The 20809-nt window shown below is 46.9% G+C and overlaps 1 protein-coding gene across 1 annotated transcript in view; it reads right to left on the bottom strand.

Annotated features, from left to right (window-relative positions):
* Positions 1-189: 189 nt before the first annotated feature.
* The window catches only part of LOC117059085 (netrin-1-like), a 35070-nt gene continuing 14450 nt past the window's right edge, over positions 190-20809 (bottom strand). Inside the window, exons 2-7 of the mRNA XM_033170587.1 lie at positions 8968-9953; positions 7411-7599; positions 5515-5664; positions 1548-1601; positions 1372-1452; positions 190-522 (exon numbers count right to left, since the gene is read on the bottom strand). Of these exons, the coding sequence (XP_033026478.1) occupies positions 194-522; positions 1372-1452; positions 1548-1601; positions 5515-5664; positions 7411-7599; positions 8968-9898 (1734 nt within the window). The 5' untranslated portion in view covers positions 9899-9953 and the 3' untranslated portion in view covers positions 190-193. The remainder of the gene's footprint in view (positions 523-1371; positions 1453-1547; positions 1602-5514; positions 5665-7410; positions 7600-8967; positions 9954-20809) is intronic.

Here is a 20809-nt window from a genome sequence, read left to right on the forward strand (position 1 = left end):
GAGGATGGAGGAGGTAAGAGAGGCCTATACGTCCTCAAAGCTAACACTTAAAAAGCCAAATGTTTCCTTTATGCTCTCTAATAGCAAGGGAAGTGGAGGCGTATCACCGAATGTACCCATTTGCACCCCCCCATTCCCTCACTCTGTTTTCCTTCTGCCCACCTCCCTGCTCCCCCCCCCCCACTGTGCTGATTCAGCTGAGTCTACATTTCCCACGCCTGCTTTGCTGCTGGAAACTGCGCAGTTTGTGCGCCCAGGCGTCCCTCCAGGGCAGGGCCAGGCTGTTTTTGTCGAGGATTAACCGGGCAGGGTCGGGCGACTCCTCATCGTTGCCGATCACCAGGTAAGATTTGCCGACTTGGAGGTGGAGGCAGCGGCACGCCAGGTCCTGCTCAGGCACCCAGAGCGGCTGCTCGCCCCGCCGAATGGGCACTCGGCGCTGGCGGTAGACGGTGAGGACCGAGGCCGTGAACTGCCACCACGTGCCCGACTTCTCCATTGCCAGCAGCTGCGCACGGAGAACTGGCAGTGGCAGAAAAAAAGGAAGAAATGACGCTTGGGAAGTCGCAACAAACGGTTGCCTGATGTTGCCCTGCAGCTATGGCGTCACACACACAAGGACATTGGGAGCTGCTTATACTGAGTGAGATGGTTGGTTCACCTCCATCAGTATTGTCTACACTGATTGGCTGTCGCTCTCCAGGGATTCAGGCAGAGGACCATTCCTAGCTCTACCTGGAGATGCCTGGGATTGAACCTGGGACCTTTCACCCCCTTTGTAAGTTGTTCTGTTCTTCCCTCCCCAGAAGCCGGAGCATCTCCTGGCCCCTATTTTCAAGCTTGTGATGTCATTGCTGGACATGTCATCCCTTGCAAAAAACACACCAATACTTTCCAGAAGGCCTGTGCTTCCAGCAATGATGTGCAGATAGTGAGAACTATGTCATGAACAAGCCTGCACATCTCACCTTACATTTTCCTTTAAAGGTGGGATTTTCCAGGATTTCCCATTTCAAAACTATAATCTTTCCTACAGTTAGGATAGTTCATGGCTCTAGGGCTTCCTGGCAGGTTTGGTTTTTTTTTTGGGGGGGGGAGGAGAGAAAAGGTGAATTACAGAATTGTAGAGTTGGAAGGGACCACCCCCCTGCCATGTAGGAATCTTTTGCCCAACATGGGGTTCGAACCCACGCACCTGAGATTGAGAGTCTGATGCTCTACCGACTGAGCTATGTCAGAGGTGTCTGACATCACTTCTGGGTTCAACCTCCTTTTCACTCATTTGTAAAGAACAACTTCAGACAGAAAGGTTGGTGGCAGAGAGCTGAAAGGGCGCAGGGAGCTGGGGTTTCAGACACGAGTGTGAATTACCATAATCCTTTTTGCAGTAGTTTCTCAGGTTCATCTGGACACGTCCTCGCGGTGGCTTGCAGTGGGTCTGACATTCAGTACCTATTGAATGTATCGGGTTAGGCTGGTGTAAAACCACCTCACAAATCAACCCTCCAGCAAAATAACATTCCCCTTCCTTCCCCACTCCTTCTCACCTGCATTCCACTCCTGTGGTGGGGCGATTGTCGTCGTCATCACTTCCTGGATCCCTATGGGAGGGAAGATATAGAGGAAGCCATTCGATTTTGATTTTTTAAAGTAAAGAACATACCCCGCCCAGAAGAAAGAAAAACTTGGGTGTGACAAGAATTCTGGGAACTGTAGTTCATTAAGTGTTCTGTGAATTGCAGCTCTGTGAGGGGTAAACTATCAGAAGGTCGGCGGTTCGAATCCCCACGACAGCGTGAGCTCCTGTTGCTTGGTCCCAGCTCCTGCCAACCTAGCCGTTCGAAAGCACATCAAAGTGCAAGTAGATAAATAGGTACTGCTCCGGCGGGAAGGTAAATGGTGTTTCCATGCGCTGGTTTGGTTCGCCAGAAGCGGCTTAGTCATGCTGGCCACATGACCCGGAAGCTATACGCTGGCTCCCTTGGCCAGTAAAGCAAGATGAGCGCCACAACCCCAGAGTCGCCTGCGACTGGAACTAATGGTCAGGGATCCCTTTACCTTTACCTATGTGCTTTAAATGCGCGGCATGTGCGCAGCTAAGTCTAGATGCACCAACTTGTTTTTAGATCAGTTATTTTGCTTTTGTTTATAGAATGATGAAGAACTTGTCACTGACAGTATTCCTCATCTCCACGATGGATTCCATGATTTGACTGGGTGTCACCCGCACCCTCCCCACCCGAACTGATGCTGACCACCCTCGGTATTGCACGAGACCTCAAGAGAATATTATTATTATTATTATTATTATTATTATTGAATCACCCACACCCGAATTGAAAGGCACTGCTGGAATGCCAGAGCCAGGCTATCTCGCATGCTTCAGCACCAGTTCCATTACAGATGGGATCTTTACGCTACCTATGAAGTTATTTCCTGATATAGCATCGCCTGCAGAAAGATAAAAGATCAAAGGTTTTCTGGAACACATGTGCTTCCACAGCTATGACCTCATTTCCTGTTTTAGCAACTACTTGGAGGCAGAGCCTCTCAAAGCGCCTTCTCATTCCAGAACAGTGACGGAAAGGTTATTGGAGAGGCTTTCTGTTCACCACCACTGGCAGGATATTATTCTTATTCTGCATTATGCATTTAAAGCTGCACCAGACCCCTTTAAACAGTCAGGGCTTGCCCCCAAAGAATCCTGGGAACTGTAGTTTGCTAAGGATGACAAGGGTTGTTAAGGAACCTCTATTCCGGACCCTCCAAGGGTCTCTATTTTCCAAGGGCAGTCCCTGATTTAGAGAAGCCGTCCTGGTTTAATTTGATCCCAGAATGTCCCACTTTCCCTTAGGACGTCCCTATTTTCATCAGAGAAATGTTGGAGCATATGCTATTCCCCTCAGAAAGCTACAATTCCCACAGTTCACAGGGAAGAAGGCTTGGCTGTTAAGCCACCCTGGGTCTTGTTGCTTTGTGAGGGGAATGGAGGCCTCTTAAAAACTCAGCATCTTTAACAAACTACACTTCCCAAGATTGTTTGGGACTGTTTAAAATGGTATGATACTGGGATTAGATAGATGGATGGATAGATAGATAGATAGATAGATAGATAGATAGATGGATAGATAGATGGATAGATGGATAGATAGATAGATAGATAGATAGATAGATAGACAGATGGTGCTGATGAGCCCTTATTGCATTAGGCTCTTTATTCAACAACAACAACAAAATATATCAAAGCAACATAAAATACAGACACAGAAAATCAATTAAAAGCCAAATAGAGAAAATAACATATGGCACAAAATTCCTAAAATACTCACCCAGCAATGCCATAAGGAAGACAAGTCCTACCTCACCCCCACTAAAAGATGAGCTGTGCAGTAGAGGCTAATTTAACTACCCAAAGCTTGGGTAAATAAAAATGTCTTACTCTGGCTCCTAAAAATCGACAATGATGGCGCGAGTCGTGGTTCCCTGGAGACAGCATCCCACAAATGGGCAACCACTGAAAAATATAGCCGCTGATATATTACTACACTGGGATCAGGGGAAAGATAGGGCTAGCTTATGAAACTTTTAATATAGAAAAGGATATTGCCTTGGTACCATATTGAAGAGAATACAGCAGTGAGGTGGCGGCAGCAACTTTATTGAGTTTTCAAAACTTCAAAAAGACCCAGTTAAGGTAAAACATTCTCAGTCGTAGGTTATGCTAACATAAAAACAAACTCTTAATATTCCATAAGGTGAAATATATACAGCGGACAAATATTAAGGATGCACCCCTTATAGCGTGCATACTTTATTTTAATTCCAAGAATTTATAGTTTCATTTCCTGTGCAGGATTTAAATATCTTGCACTGCAGAAGTTTCATATATACTCCAGTTCTGAAGTCTTTATGATAAGATAATGTCTTGGGATGTGTCCATGTGTTTAAGCCTCCCCCCCCCCCCACCCTCCACCACAGACGAGGTACAGCACTAACCACTATTCTTTATAGATATTTATTGTGTTAGATTACAAATGTCTGGCCACTGGAGAGGACTATATGTTGAATGTGTCTGGCTGATTCCTCTAAGGAGCACTTACATTTAACAGGCATTTGGCCTATAAGCAGATTATAGGACTGCATTCTTAATATTTGCCTGTAGTGTATATTTTATTTTATGGAATATTTAAAGTTTATGTTTGTACAACCTACAAATTGAGTATATAACGTACAATTGAGTGCTTTACTTTAACTCAATCTTTTGGAAGTTGTATTTTGTTACAGAGAGTGGAACTTTTTTTCCCTGTTTTTGAGGGTTTTTTTTTTTAAAGCCCTTCTGTTTTTATTGTACTGAAAACCATATGCAGATGCACACAACCAGACACTGGGTAGAAAATAAAGGGCCCCAAGTTGTAGTCTATGTTACAGAAGTTTCAAGTGCTCCTATTCAGTTTTCCAGCCAGTCTGCCATGCCCCCCATAGGATACTCCATTCTATTTTTTCCCCTCCCAACAGGATTTATTGTCATTTCCCCCCAATCATGAGGCTATGTCCACATTAGCAGCTTGGAATGCACCGAGGCCAAGCCCCTCTTACTGTGTTTCAAGACTTTCTTTTAAAAAAATGCTGTACACACCAGAGAGGGGGAGAGGATGTCTTCATCTCATGCTTGTTACCCGATTTGTTTCCCCATGCCTGCAACAGCCCCCTCCCACCACACCTCCAACAAAGCTGTCATCTGCACATGTGCACTAGCTATCTTTGACGTACACACCTCAGCTCAACTGTGACTTACGTTTTCAAACCAGATGGGAGCTGGTTTAAGGAAAATGCATCAAAAGCAATGTTGATCTCAAGAAGCCTACAGGTCACATATGGATTGCGGCTAACATTATGTGTACAGTGGTACCTCGGGTTAAGAACTTAATTCGTTCTGGAGGTCCGTTCTTAACCTGAAAATGTTCTTAACCTGAAGCACCACTTTAGCTAATGGGGCCTCCTGCTGCCGCTGCACCGCCAGAGCACAATTTCTGTTCTTATCCTGAAGCAAAGTTCTTAACCTGAAGCGTTATTTCTGGGTTAGCGGAGTATGTAACCTGAAGCGTCTGTAACCCGAGGTACCACTGTACTCGGCTTCAGATGCTAGCTGTGGGTGTGCACTGGAGCTGGAGTAAAGAGCAATATGTACACAGCCTCAGTCAGCATTCTGTCACTACTGACAGTCCCCATTGGGGTGTTTTGTGGGGTGTGTGTCTCTGTTAGCCTCCCCCCCTTTCATATTGCACTTCTGCCAACAATGTGCCTCTGCAAAGGCTGCTGAAACCACTCTGTTTAGCACGGGTGATACCATTTTAGGTACGCAAGCATATAAGTACTCAGTTCTGAACATCAGAAATGGAGGTTTCTGACCTCCAGAAATTAAGCAGCGGCTCAGGTGGGTGCCATAGCCTTTTTGATTGAACCGTCATGAACGGCTGGTTCTAAGCAGGGTTCAGGAAAAGTGGCTGCACTCACGCATGCAGGGGGCATGGGCGCTTCGGCTTTGCTGGAAACCTGGAGCACAGCGGTTGCAGGTCAGGCCGGTGACTCCATTCTTGCACTGGCACTGCCCTGTGGTCTGGTTGCAAATGGTGCCAACCGCGCCAATGGGATGACACTGGCAGGCTGGAGAGGAAACAAAATGGGGAGACAGTGTTAGTGGCTTAGAATGCTGCGAGCTTCTCTGAAACTGGTGGTCTGCCCCTCCCAGCACGGTCTTCTGAGAAGGTGCCATTGTTAGTTACTCCAATGCTGTTGTGTAGACTTTCTCACTGCTGTGCCCCATGCGGAGGGCCTGTTAAGACTCTCTCTCCTCTCCACCACCCCTCCTGCCACACACAACTTAGGCAAAGGTTATGTATCTCAAGTTCTAGACTCCAAAATCGAAAGGATTCAGACACGCCTATGCTACTACCACTGTAAATATCAGGGCATTCCCCACCCAAGGAACTCTACTGAGAAAGCTGCAAGGATCTCTGAGAATTCTAAGGACTCTCATAAAACTACATTTCCCAAGATGCCCCAGTGGAAGAAGTCATGAAGGTCACATCAACTTACACAGAAGCTAGCTGAAGGACTTCTCCCTCAGTGGAAGGGGGAAGGTTGCTAACTTGACTTGTGATATTCGGGTTTTGCAGATATGACGCTGACAGAGGTAGCACACTGGTTTTTTAAAATTAATTTTCTTTATATCCTACCTTTTCTCCAAAGAGAACAAGGTGGTGTACATGGTTCCCCCCTTCATTTAATTTCCCACAACAACCCTGTGAGGTAGGATAGGTGATGACAGCCTCCAAGGTAGTTCCTCCCACGTGCCGAGATCCTGCGAGAAACCTCCTACAACGTGGATTGTTCAATTCTGACATGCCTTCAGAATGTGGCAAACAGTGGAAACAGCCCAGCTCGTATCATGTGAGATGTCAAAAACAAAGGGACAAAGCTGTGCTCAGGTGAGGACCAAATGGAAAAAGGGGTGTGTGGCCCTAGGGACTACTCACTGAACTGCCCCCCACCAAAAAACGCACTAACAAGCTTCCACGCTAGTGGTGACTGCAGAAGTACAGTGGGTAAAGATAAAAGGGTAAAGGGACCCCTGACCATTAGGTCCAGTCGTGTCCGACTCTGGGGTTGCGGCGCTCATCTCGTGTTACTGGCCGAGGGAGCCGGCGTACAGCTTCCGGGTCATGTGGCCAGCATGACTAAGCCGCTTCTGGTGAACCAGAGCAGCTCACGGAAACGCCATTTACCTTCCCGCTGGAGCCGTACCTATTTATCTACTTGCACTTTGACGTGTTTTCGAACTGCTAGGTGGGCAGGAGCTGGGACCGAGCAACGGGAGCTCACCCCGTCACGGGGATTTGAACCGCCAGCCTTCTGATCAGCAAGCCCTAGGCTCAGTGGTTTAACCCACAGCGCCACCCGCATCCCTAGTACAGTGGGTAGCTCTTAATGGATTTTCGATGGTGAAATCCAGATTAAATATGAAATATAATGTGGGCTGGTGTTTTGATGATGCCAACATTAAAAAATAATAATAGTATGTGCATGCACAGCATTTATTCCGCCATAAACACCCATCTAGTAGCAGCCTAACTTTCATTGCTTCTCCCTAATTCTAAGTGTGGCCATTTTAGGGGAGCAGGAGATCAAAATTCCCCGAAACCTTACACAGATATTTTTTTTTACAGAATTCCGGGCAGCGTGAGAGGGACAAATAAATCCAGGTTGTCAGGAGTCTGTACCCTCACTTTCTCTTATTTCCCTTGTGGCTTATTGGACATTGACAGGGCTAAGCCCACCCAGGTACGTCCCCTTCATTTGTCTGCTGTTGTCGGGTTCCATGGGTGTGTTGCCCCTACAAACCCCACTCACCTTTACAGGCCTTGCTGCTCACCATGGGCCTGCTGAGGTCACGCTTGAAGCCTGGCAGGCAGTACTGGCAGTGGCGCCCTGCTGTGTGGTGGCGACAGTTCAAGCAGATCCCACCGCTTCGGCGCCCCGAGAGTTCAAAGAGCTCCATGCTGAACCGGCAACGGTGGGAGTGGAGGTGGCAGTCGCAAGCTGAGGACGCAGGAAGGGGGTCAGCTCTGTCAGTTGTCCCCCCCCCAACCCTGTGGAAATCTCTTCCCCACCCAAGAACCCCCATCACTCCCTGCGCCCCTGGAGCCCCTCACCTCTGTAGATGCATACCACAGTCCCCAATTTCTCCTTGAACAAAGGCCGGCCCTGCCAGTAGTCAGGGTACACCTTTGTCCGAGAGCCTGGATTATAATAGTGTTTGTCTGCACCAGTGAAAATGGTCCAATACTCCAAACCATGGGTGGAGAAACTTGTTCATCCCAAGGGCCACATTCCCTTCTAAGCAACCACCCAGGGGCCACAAATCAGTGGTGGGCGGGGCCAGAAGCAAAGGTGGGTGGAGTAACGAATGTTAAGTTTTCCTTTGTACAGTGGCTTGTTTCTTCACACGCTCGCATACCTCTGCCTTCCTTTCATGCAGGCAAGCAAGAAGCAAGGACACATTCTAGCCAGGCAAAAACACCCAAGGAGGGGTGGAAAGCAGGGCAAGTTGGATGTGTGCTTGGGGAGTGGGTGTGGCCTGGAGAAAGCCCCAAGGGCCAGGTGGAGAGGCCTGGAGGGCCACATATGGCTCCCCTGGCCCGAGATTCCCGAACTCTGCCCAGTTGGTGGAGCATGGGACTCGGGGTCATGGCTTGCAGCCCCACATTGGGGGAAAGGATCCCTTCATTGCTGGGGATTGGACTAGAAATCAGTGGTTCCCAACCTTTTTTTGGCCATGCCCCACCTAAGCATCTCTAAAATCCTGATGCCCCCCCCCCCCGTGACATATAATTCTTATTATTCAAAAAGTGAACTCCTATTCACGTGGAGAAACCTAAAAGGCCATTAACTGTTAATAACTCATTCTCCCTTAAAAATCAAATTGTCCCTCTGTGGGATGATCCTTGTGGTCCCTTCCAACTCTACAATTCTGTGATACATGGAATTGTGCTGCAAAAGCCTTCAAGGCTGTTATACAAGGTTGTAAGAATGTGAGCAGGGCTATGATCAGTGAAAGCTAAATCTTGGAAGAGGGGGCCCAAGGAAACTTGGGCCACAATCACACAGTAAATTTAAAAATGCTGTGATGCCACAGCCATGGCTACCCCCAAAGAATAGGCTCCCATTGCCCTCACAGGACAACAATTCCCAGAGTTCCCTGTAAAGAGGGATTGATTGTTAAGCCGCTCTGAGAACCACAGCTCTGGAGAGGAAACCCACTCAGACACGGACCAGGAAAACCCGGACTTGTGCCTAGAAATGTGGCACCAAAGGAAATGTGGATGAGCTCTAAATGAGCATCCCAGCTCAGCTGTGGACACACAGTAACTCTCGGCCTTGCACGCTCAGCCTCTCCCTCTGCCTCACCCACACACTCATGCGCGTCTTTAGGGGTTGCCCGCTGCCAGGGCCTGTCCCAGTAGAAGGCTTTGCAGGTGTCGCACTCCAGCCCGGCTGTGTTGTGGCGGCACTCGCACTGGGGCGGCCCTCCATCCTGGCCGGGTGCGCACCGCGAGGCGTGTCCGTTGCATTTGCACCGGGCCCCAACCTGCAGCTCCGCCACTCCGTAGGATGCCTCCTTCCTCCGCAACCCCAACGTCCGTGTCGGGTGCATGCGGTCGAACGACACGCGGAGGTCAGTAGCTGTGACCCAGTCCTGGAGCACAGGGCTATACTCAAACATCCTGGCGGAGGGACGGCCTGCCAGGGGCATAAAGGCCACCAGCCCCCCAGTCAGAGGCTTGGGGGCCGTTTGGGCTTCGACACAAGCAGCCTCGTGCTCCATGGCTTTCAGGATGGCGGTGGTTGGCGGCAAATGGTAACGCCGCCGGCAGTGCGTGGAGAAGAACTGGAAGGGCACCCAGGTGCGCCCATAGTCCATCGACTTGTAAATTGCGAGGGATTCTGGTCGCGGGGAGCAGAACCGCAGAGCCACGTAGAGAACTTCCACCCGCCGTCCTAGAGCCAAAGTCAGTGTGGCGTTAGCTGCCGGCTGGGACCACCAGCAAGTGGCGCTGCCCTCGGCGTCGGTGAGGAACTCTGGCAAGTGGACATTTTCTTTGCAGCGCTGGCAGAATTTCGAGGCTGGGTCAGCCGAGTCCCGGAAAGCGCACAGTCGTCCAGGAGGGTTCCCACACGTGCTGGATGCTTCCACCAGGCGTCCCGAGGCCACTTCGGAGAGTTCAGGCAGGCAGTAGTGCGGGTGATGGTTGGCATCGTAGCAGGGATCGCGAGGGTCCGACGCCAGGCCCAGGAGGAATGGGAGGAAAACTGCAAAGCCCCATGGGAAGTGAAGCATCTCTAGGGGGGCAGGAGGGGAATGAACCAGGAATCGAAAGCTAACTATACATCACCTGGAAAAGAAGGAGGGAGATAATGGTTGTAGTCGGACTGCTGCTGACAATCAGGTAAGAATAAAAGGTCAAAACTGTTAAGTATAATTGCTTAATTCACACAGAAATGGAGAATACCTGAATGTGTATTGCTGAAGGCTTTAACATGGGGATTTTCCAGGAGTTATATTAAGCTTTCTGAGCTGCTAGATGGGTTGATAATTAACTGTTATTGTTCTCTGCTAGCTCTGATGAGGTGTTTAACTTTAGATCACATGAGAGGCTACTGAACTGCAATTTCGCCATCTTGGAAGGGTGGTGGCTGTTGTCTTTGTTCTCAGGCTCTGTGGGAGTAAGGATGTGAAAATGAGCCTCTCCGGAAAGTGAATGCCGCTCCAGGCAAAAGGGAGGCTAAAAGGAGACAGAACTTTGTTTCTAGGTCTGTTTGGAATTATCTTTTGTTTCTTAGGAGATGCTGAGCCTATGCTGTACATGCACAAGATATTGTATGGAATTATTTGGATGTATCTTTAATGTTTTTGTTCTGTTTTGAAGGAAGTTCTGCAAGTAAAGCTTGAATCAAACTTATGGATCTAGATCAGGGGTCAGCAAACTTTTTCAGCAGGGGACCGGTCCACTGTCCCTCAGACCTTGGGGGCGGGGTGGACTATATTTTGAAGAAAAAAATAATGAACGAATTCCTATGCCCCACAAATAACCCAGAGATACATTTTAAATAAAAGGACACATTCTACTCATGTAAAAACGCTAGGCAGGGCCACAAATAACCCAGAGATGCATTTTAAATAAAAGGGCACATTCTACTCATGTAAAAACACGCTGATTACCAGACCATCCGCGGGCCGGATTGAGAAGGCAATGGGGCCACATCCGGCCCCTGTACCTTAGGTTGCCTACCCATGATCCGGACAATGCATTATAGCAAAAAGAGTCAGTTTTTATGTGTCCAGTTTCTTCATGCTATATAATATTAATATCTGCAGAAACAACAACCTTTCCCCATTCACTCCTGTCTAGTTTACCCGACTATTTCTCCAACAACATAGAGCTTTCTGAAACAGGTGCTTTTTTGTGGGTATATTCTGCAACATGTCCCTGATGCAGTAATAGTGGTGGATTCATACTGGACCATCCACACATCTTTCTGCTTTATTAGTTGTTCAGTAATGCTCCCTCAAAGTAATCACACCATTGCCATCTGGAGGGGTACTCTATAGCATGGGTGTAGCCAGGTTTTTTTGGGGGGGCAGGGCTTTTGCTGGAGGGGGCAGAACCTCAGTTTGCTATGTATTTTATTGATTGGGGGGGGGTAGCTGCCCCCCCGGCTACGCCCATGCACAATAACACAACAAAAACCAGAGGCAGGAATGACTGGAACATTTCTGGTATAATTAGCTGCAGGATTTCAGCAGGAAGCTATGGGAGATGCATGGATTGGAAACAGAGCAGTATGTCTGCCCCAAAACTTATGCAGGTACAAACAGTTTTGAAAGTGGGATTGTGTATGACCACCCAATACCATCAGGAGCTGAAAAGGATGCCCGCAGGTGGCCCAATTCCACCCTTTCCCCACTCCCACTCCCCCCATCATAGCTGTCAACTTTCCCCTTTTTTTAAAGGGAAATTCCCTTATTCCAAATAGGATTCCTCACAAGAAAAGGGAAAAGTTGACAGCTATGCTCCCCCCATCCTCTTAAGGACTACTGTATGCAAAATGTAATAAATGTAAGGCTGTTATTCTGCTGCATGCAATCTAAAGGTTTCTCCCTCAAGATCGCACTCCTCTTGCAAGATGCCACATTTTCCTAGTGTTCAAAGTACAATATTTTGCCACTGGGAAAATGCGACCCACGGAGCTACGGTTCCCAGAATTCCCCGCAAAGAGGACTGTTAAACTACTCTGTCAATTGTAGCTCTGTGAGGGTATCTGTGGTCTCCTGAGAACTCTTCAGCACCCTTAACAAACTTCCCACAATTCTTTGAGGGACGCCAGAACTGCTTAAAGCGGTATGATGCTGCTAAATAAACAGGATATCTGTAGAAGGCTCAAAATAGGATGCCCCTGCGGGTAGCCACTCCTTGGTAATCACTAGTAGGGAGGTGAATCTGTGTGTGCACACACACACCCTGCAAGTTGTTGTTGCACCTGTTCTTTGCTCTGTGATCATTCATGGAACAATAATTCACACACACATATATCTCAACGACCCGCTTCAATCTAGAAACTAGGCCCAAGGAGCCAAATAGATGAGAATTTAATGAGCATGAGAAACTAGCTTTAAACCCCCTTTTCACAGTGGAGGCACGAATGGGAATTAACCCAGTCCCAAGGGCTGGGGGTGGGGGAGAGAAATAAAGGGAGGAGGTAATAAGCAATGAGGGGTTGCATCTGGTTATTAGTGTGTGGGTGTGGGTGTAGAGAGAGAGGAGGGTATAACTTGAGAGCGGTGTGCGTCCAAAAATAAATGACGGCTCAAGGAGTGCTAATTTGTGGGATTATGATAAGCCAAAATTCTCAATTTTCCCTGCGTGCCAGCACAGCTGGGGGTTGAGTAAACACGTTAGTTCCCCAAGGAGGCCACAACTATCGCACTTCAGGGCAGAAAAAAAGTATGGAGGAGGGTGAGAGGAAATGGAGAAAAGTTTGTCCCCTCTCTATGGGGCAGTGGCAGGCTTCTCTTAGCAACGACCAAAACTAGGGATCGAGGAGTCCTCATCTGTGGGTTAGGATAGGTCAGATTTTCAATTTTCTCTGTGTTCCTTATTGATCCTTAGGGTTGCCAAATAACCAGAAGGGAATGCTGCCTGGCTTATTCTTACGGCAACCTAAAAGCAACGTGACAGGCTAATAATTTGATTGCAGCACTTTATACAGCTACTAAATTGTATCTTCATTCAGAGTCAAGTGGCATACAATATATACAAGGTTAACACCAACTAATGTGACTTCAGAGAATTTCCCAAAGTAGGGGATTTTTTTTCCGACGGTGTATCACACAGAGAATGATTTAAGCTTGAGGCAACATGCCTTCCAAATAAGTATGAAGTCCCAACCACAGCACGGATGCGCCTGGTTAAATCCACGACTTATTCATATATTCAGCAGTGAACACGCTGAAAGAAGTTGGTGCTCCAGAGGTAGTAGCAGGGTAGCGACGCCCAGGTTTTTCTGTTCGCAACACAGGGGGTCTTTGCTGGCTTATTCTTATGCCTAACACCAGCTTCATCTCAAGAAATCAACATAGAGAAACATTATGCCCTGTAATGCCTGTGAATACATCAGGTGTTAAAAGGCAGAGTTATGGCCACTGGTTGAAAAGTTGGCAACCCTATTGTTGATTAATGTGAACCAGATTGTGCCTGGCTGTCATTGTTCATTATTTCTGATTCCTTTGTTTGAATTGTTTGTATGTCTTGGTTTGATGTTGTTGATGTGCATTGGAGGGCAGTATATTTGTTTGTACAGTTTGTTTGCCGTCCGAACCCGGAAATGGTGGACGGAACGTTTGCAGCCGGCCTGACTGTGCCGTTGCTTTGCTGTGCACCTGCCGCTTCTATCAGCAGGCTATCTCAGTGTTAGCAGGCAGCTTAGCTTTCCTACCGATCTGCCCGCCCTCCCAAAAGGCGGACAGGACGTTTCCGGGCGGCGTGGCTATGGCGTGGCTTCTCTCTATAGCTGCTGCAGGCGGCATCTAAAAGCCACCAAGGCCAAACTCCGTCTTTGCGTGCGGGCTGCCTTTTGTGGGCGGCGTGCCTGTTGATTGGATGGCGGCGGTGACGTGGGGGGGGGGAGGAGGAGGGATCGGCAACGGGTGTTGTGTGCTATGCTATTTAACATCCACCAGAGGGCGCTGTTTTTTGCACAAATTCACGGATTTACCTGGGATAGGTGTGATATTTTTACAATCTAGGTACCTAAGATCCTTCCCATACAGCCAAGGCATGTTGTGTCCAAATCTGACGCCAATCGGTCAAGCGGTTACAGAGAAAGGTGAAAACAAACTAACATGCAGCTTGAAGGATTCCCACCACCCTTCTGAGTAATAGCCCTCCCCACTCCCTCACTATATTTAAGGGTCTGGTGACTTCCATTTCAGTGTATCTGAAGAAGTGTGCATGCACACGAAAGCTCATACCAAGAACAAACTTAGTTGGTCTCTAAGGTGCTACTGGAAGGAATTTTTTATTTTGTTTTGTTTTTATATATATATAGATTATGTGTTGTTGTTTTTTAAATAACAAGAAGGGCAAGCAACACACAAAACACATTCATTCAACAAGTTTTGACATGCACCATCCACATATCACTGCCAATACTTAAATCTCCAGCTGTGACATTATAACTTGTACCCAAAGACTCAGTGAAGATATATCTTAGGGGTTCCAGATACACCCACACCTAACTCACAGATGATATCATTGTTATTCTATCTAGTGCTTCCTAACTTGCTCAGTACGGCGCTCCAGATGTTGTTGGACTACATCTTCCACCATCTTTGACCATTAACCATGCTGGCTGGGCCTGATGATGAGTGTTGGAGTCCAAACACCATCTTGGAGGGCCACAGGTTCCCCATTCCTGGCAATCCAGGCAGAGGGAAGACTAATGATGCTTTCTAGGCAGAGCACATCTGTTCCTATGGGAAAACGAGCCAAGGTTGAGCTCATATGATTTGTAAAGGAGATTTCTTCTTTACATGTGTCCATACAAACATTCTGCAGCCATTCGTTCATGCAAGAAGAAGTAAAGCTGCCAACTTTTTAATTTAGAGATGCTGACCATATAACCATGCCAGCTAGATACGACCTGCGGGAGAGGTCAGAGGAAGAATCAGGGCAACAGCAGGCTGGTCAAAGGGCAGGGCTTGTAGGAAGCTGGCAGGGTTACCATTGAATGCGTAGCAAAAAAAATGAGAAAATGTACCCACCCCAAGAGTTGACACGGTTGCACAAAATTTGCATATGTACAGATGCAAAGTTAGAAACAACAGGTATCATTTAAATGGAAATAAAACACAGCAAAGTGAGGGAGATTGTGACCTAGTGACCTCTGTGCCTTCTCAATTTGCTGCCCTGGTGCTGCTAACTGTTAATGGGAAACTTCAAGACCCCTCCTGCTCTCCTTTCTGAGGGTTCTTCAACCTTTCAAACAGGAGGCCAAATAGTAGGACACATGCCCCCCCAAAAAAAAGGCAAAAGCTGATTGGTTAGGGAGTGGAGCCAGCAGGAGCCAGGGCAAAACTTGGCAGGTCAGGATGATGGTATGGAGGGCTAGAACACAGCTAGGATGGAATCCGGAAAGAGCAAGGCTGTAAGGCAAAATCACGAATCCTAAACTAGAGCAATATCTAACAGGTCATTTGATGGGCAATCCCTGGCAAAAATCCAGAGTTAATGAACTATCCAGATTCCCAAATGACCCCTGGAAGAACACAGTTATCCTCGTCTAACCAAACACCTTTAGGAGATACTAAATGCACTTTTAGTGTGTCGTTTTTGTAAAAACACGCACAGTGTGGGGATTAGAGAAGACACTATAAGCCATAATCTGTAAAATCTGTGACTGACTGCCTTGGGGTGTGTTTTTATTTTATTTTATGACAGTCCTGAGTAAGGTTTGAGATTCAAGTGAGACAGTCAATTATGGGATGGGCTGAGGCGCTGATGGAGGTCTGGCGACCCTAGAAGCCTGATCTCCTGTTTCTTCTCCCTTGATAGGGGATAATCCTTGGAAGAGAGGAAAGTGATGCCTCTGTCTTGTCTCTGATTTCTCCCCCCTCTCACACACTAATCACTAATTGCCTGGGGGGCTTTGATTGCTGAGCATTCCTCAGCCACCAGGGAGGTCTCTCCTGTCTCCTGCAGTGTGTGTGGCTGCTTCTCACTGATGGGCAGGCAGCTCCTTGTTCCCAGGCACGATTGGACCCCCATCCCCATAATCTTCCCCTCTTCTGTAAGGATTGCTTTTGTAATTTCTCCCATGGAGGTCTAGGGGTGTGACATGTGTTGGAACTGGCCATCCACGTGGATTTAAAAAACAACAACCCAAGAGAGTAATGAGTAGGAGTCTGCTCTGCAATAACTTTCCTGAAATTGGATGACCAGGCTCTAGCCAGAAATGGGGTGACAAGGGGACCCTAAAGTACACCAGTGTGTGTGTTTGTCTCTGTGAGAGACAGAGAGAGAGAGAGAGAGAGAGAGAGAGAGAGAGAGAGAGAGAGAGAGAGAGAGAGAGAGAGAGAGATTCGGAACAGCCAGAACATAAATAACACCTAATCCGTCTGCAGTGATTTAATTAGATTAAATATGAATATAATCAAACTGTATTTAGTCACATTTAAAAGCAAGCACTCGGCAGTCATCCCGCCAAATTTTATTTATTTATTTGGCGTATCTACAGCTCAACTTTCATCATAGCTGTGGCTCAGTGTGGTTGCATTTGTACTTTGTATGCAAATAGTCACAGGTTCAATCAGGATAAACAGGTTGTCTGGAAGCAGCCTGATTCAGTATAAGGCAGATTTCTAGGTCCCTAATAGATTCCAGCAGCATACAACACATAGGTGACAATACACAAGGATACAAAGTCAGCTAAAAGCAACCAAAACTATTAATCCACATCACAATTAGAGCAGCGGCAAGAAACACAAGATTACAAAGGGTACCATACTCTCAGTCAGTAAATGCTCTTGATGCTCCGCAAATGCCTGAGCAAATGGATAAGTCTTTACATGCTTAAAAAAAGAAACCAATAGAAGCACCCCCATCAAAAACACTTTCACAAGCGGAGAGCCATCACCAAGAAGCCCCAAAGAAGTAAATGTAATATATGACATCTGAGTTGAAAAGTAATCACAGTTCCAATTGACATCACTAGTTGGCGCTTGCGATAATAGAGCTGTATAAGCTGTATAACAAAGCGGAAGTGTGCTGTTTAGCTTATTTTTTTAGTTGCTCCGTTAATAGTTTCTTTTTTTATATAAATTTTAATTGCTTTACTGATGCTTTGTTCATTATTCGGTACGATTTGTGTTGTACTTGTGATGTTCTATTATGTCATTGTTATTTATTGTTTGCAAGCCGCTTTGAGAGTCGTGTGAATGAAAAGCGGCGCAGGAATACAGTAAATCGAATCAATCAGTTATTTGCTTCTCGTCAACCCCCTGTGTGTGTCTTGCTCCTTCCCGCAGAGCAAATACAACAGGACCTTACAGTGCATGTCTCCCAGCAAAGGGACACAGAGGTGATCTTCCTCTACCAGTTTAATGGCCATGAAACACTGGCCAGCAGGAGCTGATTTACTTTGTATTGAACAATTTCTCATTTGTTTCCTCTTCCATGAGGGAACTTAAGATGGCATTTCCCAGGCAGGCACTGACTAGCCCCAGAGACCCACTCAGCTTCGGCAGTTTTGTAGCACCATGCAGGCCTTGCCTTGAGCTCAAGGTGGTGTATCTGGTTCTGCTCCCTATTTCATCCTCACAACAACTCTGCGAGGTATGTTAGGCCGAGAGACACCAAGTGGCCCCAAGTCCCCCTCTGAGCCTCATGAATGAATGGGGATTTTAAAATTCTGGTGTCCTGGGTCCTAACCCAACACTCTAACCACTCACGACATGAGAGAGCGACCACTGCCCCAGGTGCTCGCAATCTACATGGAAGCAGAGGGAGCAAAAAGGAAAGAAAAAAACCAGAGGTGAAATGTCTCTGAGCATGTGCGGGGTACATTTCCGTTGCCAGGCAGGAAACACAACCTGCTCCCTACACTCTTTGGCTGGGGTGTGTGTGTCAGGGAGTGTGGTTTTCAAGCTGTCTTGTGTTGTGCTGCTGCTGCTGCTGCTGCTACTGGAGTGAGCCCCCCTCTTTTTAAAGGAATGAATCACAGGTATTCCCCATTAGTCTCGACCAGTACAACTGCTTTTTTGTTCTTTTTTGCGTGCTTCAAATGCTCCGCATGAAAGCCGTCCCTCTCCCTTTCCACTGCAAAGGGCGAAACGTCCCAAATTCGATTTTACGCCCCTCTCTGAAACTCTAAACATCCCCACTGACAACCGTTCTGTCTTCACACCTGCCATGGAGGGGCAGGGAAGGGGGAAAAAAACACTTAAAAGCTGAGTCTGGGGTGTGGGCAGATGTTGGCGGCTCTATCATTATGGTTGAAAAACTGGCACAGTCACTAAAGAGAGGGGAGGAACCAATTTATTATTATTATTATTATTATTATATATTATTATTATTACTACTATAACTGCTCCTTCTCCTGCACCCCGCTCCTTCCAGTAGCAAAGGCTATTTTGACAAATTGGAAAAAAAGGGGTTTCGAAACATCTGGAACATCAATAAATCATTTGTCAAACACAAAAGAAAAGCTGTTGTTTTTTTTGGGGGGTGAGGATGCAGGATTGCCAACTAACCCCCCAAGTTTCTGCAAACCAGGGAACTCAAATTTCTGTGGGGTGAGGGAACGGGAAGCATTAGGTACTATCTGATATCTGCTGAAGCCCAATTCACACAACTCAATTCACACAGCCAAACGGGTGCAGCCTGTCTGGGCTCGATACAAATGCAACCAGCAACCAAAGGAGCATTTCCGGCATCTCCTGGAAACCACCCAGTGACTGGTAAGCTACACAGATAAAAGCTGATCTGTGCACATATATTTTTGAAAGCCTTCCTTGTTTGGTTTTAACTCAAGAGGCCAGAGCGCTGCTCCAGGGGAATCATTCAAGCAACCGCTCCCAGGAATTAGGCCCCGAAGCTGTTTTCAAAGGTAGTGTTCCAAACATGAAACTCTTTTGCAAAGGCTCAGTCTGGAGACACATGATGCAATAATAAGGAAGAAAGGGACACTGAGCACGTACAGAGCGCTATTTGCACAACACTCTGTAACCATGAAAGTTCATGCAAACCTGAAATAGGTGAAGCAGAGGGCACAACTTTTAGAAAGGCTCCAACTTTATAGTTCAACTTTCCTTCAAGGAGGCATACACACACACACACACACACACACACACAAACACTCCTCAATTTTATAATCACAGCAAGCCTGTGAGGTGTATTCATCTGCAACAGAGAGACAGTGACTGACCTAAGGTCAACTTGTAATTTTCATGTCAGATCCTCGTTTGACATGAACCCCTATAACTTCTCACTCTTAGAAAATAACTCATTTAAAACATCTCCATCCCACCACCACCAGCAAGTAGATTTCCATTTCTGTTAGTAGTGTTGATTCAAGGGACTGTGGCATTTGAAGCTGCTTTATTTCATGCTCTCTTACACGATAGCTTTCTTTTTTCCTCCTTGGGAATGAATGAATTTCCTTTCAAGTTCTGGCTGTGAAAGAGATCTTAGTCCCTGCGTGGGGCACTTTTTCCCACAGACTGGGAGAAACAGGCCCCTCCCACAGGGTTTGGGGAAAGATGTAAAAGATGACTCAAACTCTATCACCGTGCAAGACAAAAATTACTTTTGCTGCTGCTGCCCTCACCCCATATCTTCTTGTATGTGAGGAGAAGAATTATCTATCTCCTTTCCCTGTCACACAATTTTAGCCACAATCCTCATCTATCCAATAATTTCTTATGAAGTACTGCATTTTGAGGTGTTCCCCACACCAAACCAGGCAGAGGGCCTTCTCGGTAGTGGCACCTTCCCTGTGAAATGCCCTCCCTTCAGATGTCAAGGAGATAAAGAATTAACAACTTTTAGAAGACATCCAAAGGCAACCCTGTATCAGGAGGTTTTTAATGCTTGATGTTTTTAGATATGCTGTAAGCCTCCCAGAGTAGCCGAGGAAACCCAGCCAGATGGGCAGGCCCAAACAGAGGGGGGGGGTCATATGGGCCACTTGGCCCGGGCTGCTGATTCCAGAGGGGGCCTCGGTCAGCATATTCACAATCGCTCACCATTATTTAAATGTAAATACTTAAAACATCCTTTTCCCTATGTATTTTTATATGCAGATACGGTTCAAGCCTTGAAATCCCAAGGTAAAAAAAAGGGGGGGCACATTATCTACCTGGCCCAGGCCTCTGCCTGGCTCTGCAAGGGCCTGCAGATGGGCAGGGTATAAATGTTAATAATAATAATAATAATAATAATAATAATAATAATAATAATAAACCAGCTCCAGTTCAAACTGAGAAAAAGAACACAACCTTGCTATGTTTTAAGCTAGTAATATAAATGCAGCCAAAAAAATTAATCGGGGCGTTTTTGGGACCTATCCTGCTTTAGAGATTGACACATCAACAGCACAGCGCTTAAGGCAAACTTAGATAAAGCTGGGGTGGGGGTGGGGTTATATAAGAAATAAGAAATTCAATTCTCCTAGCCTTACGATGTACAAGTTGGAGGGGCTGATCCGCCCCTCACATGTTTATTAGATTTTACACTTTGACACTTCTTTCGCATCCCAGAGGCCAGGTGGTTGGAGACATTGCCACCCCAGGAGGGGGTACGGGAAGCATAAATCATGGCTAAAAGCGGCTCCCCCCCCCAACTATCCACATGACTGCCACCCCCCTCCTCCACCCGCTCTTGTACACAGGCCTGGCTCTGTGCTAATTCGTTACACATATGTTGCATCACCTTCTCCAAGCATGCAGGGTGTGATGGCTGACGGGCGGCTTCAGCTCACAAATAGATCCAGAGTAGCAGAGGTGCTATTTAGAAAAGTCTGTGGGAAGGGAAGCTCCCTCAAAACTTCCCCGGCTTTTAAACTTAATGGGAAGGGCTGAGGGGACATACCCAGGGCCGGATTTAGGTTTGATGAGGCCCTAAGCTACTGAAGGTAATGGGGCCCTTTATATGTCCTGCTGTCTTTTGTCAACAACAAATTGTTGCTGTTTTTT

Source organism: Lacerta agilis, chromosome 14 (genome assembly GCF_009819535.1).
Source record: "Lacerta agilis isolate rLacAgi1 chromosome 14, rLacAgi1.pri, whole genome shotgun sequence".
NCBI lineage: Eukaryota > Metazoa > Chordata > Lepidosauria > Squamata > Lacertidae > Lacerta > Lacerta agilis.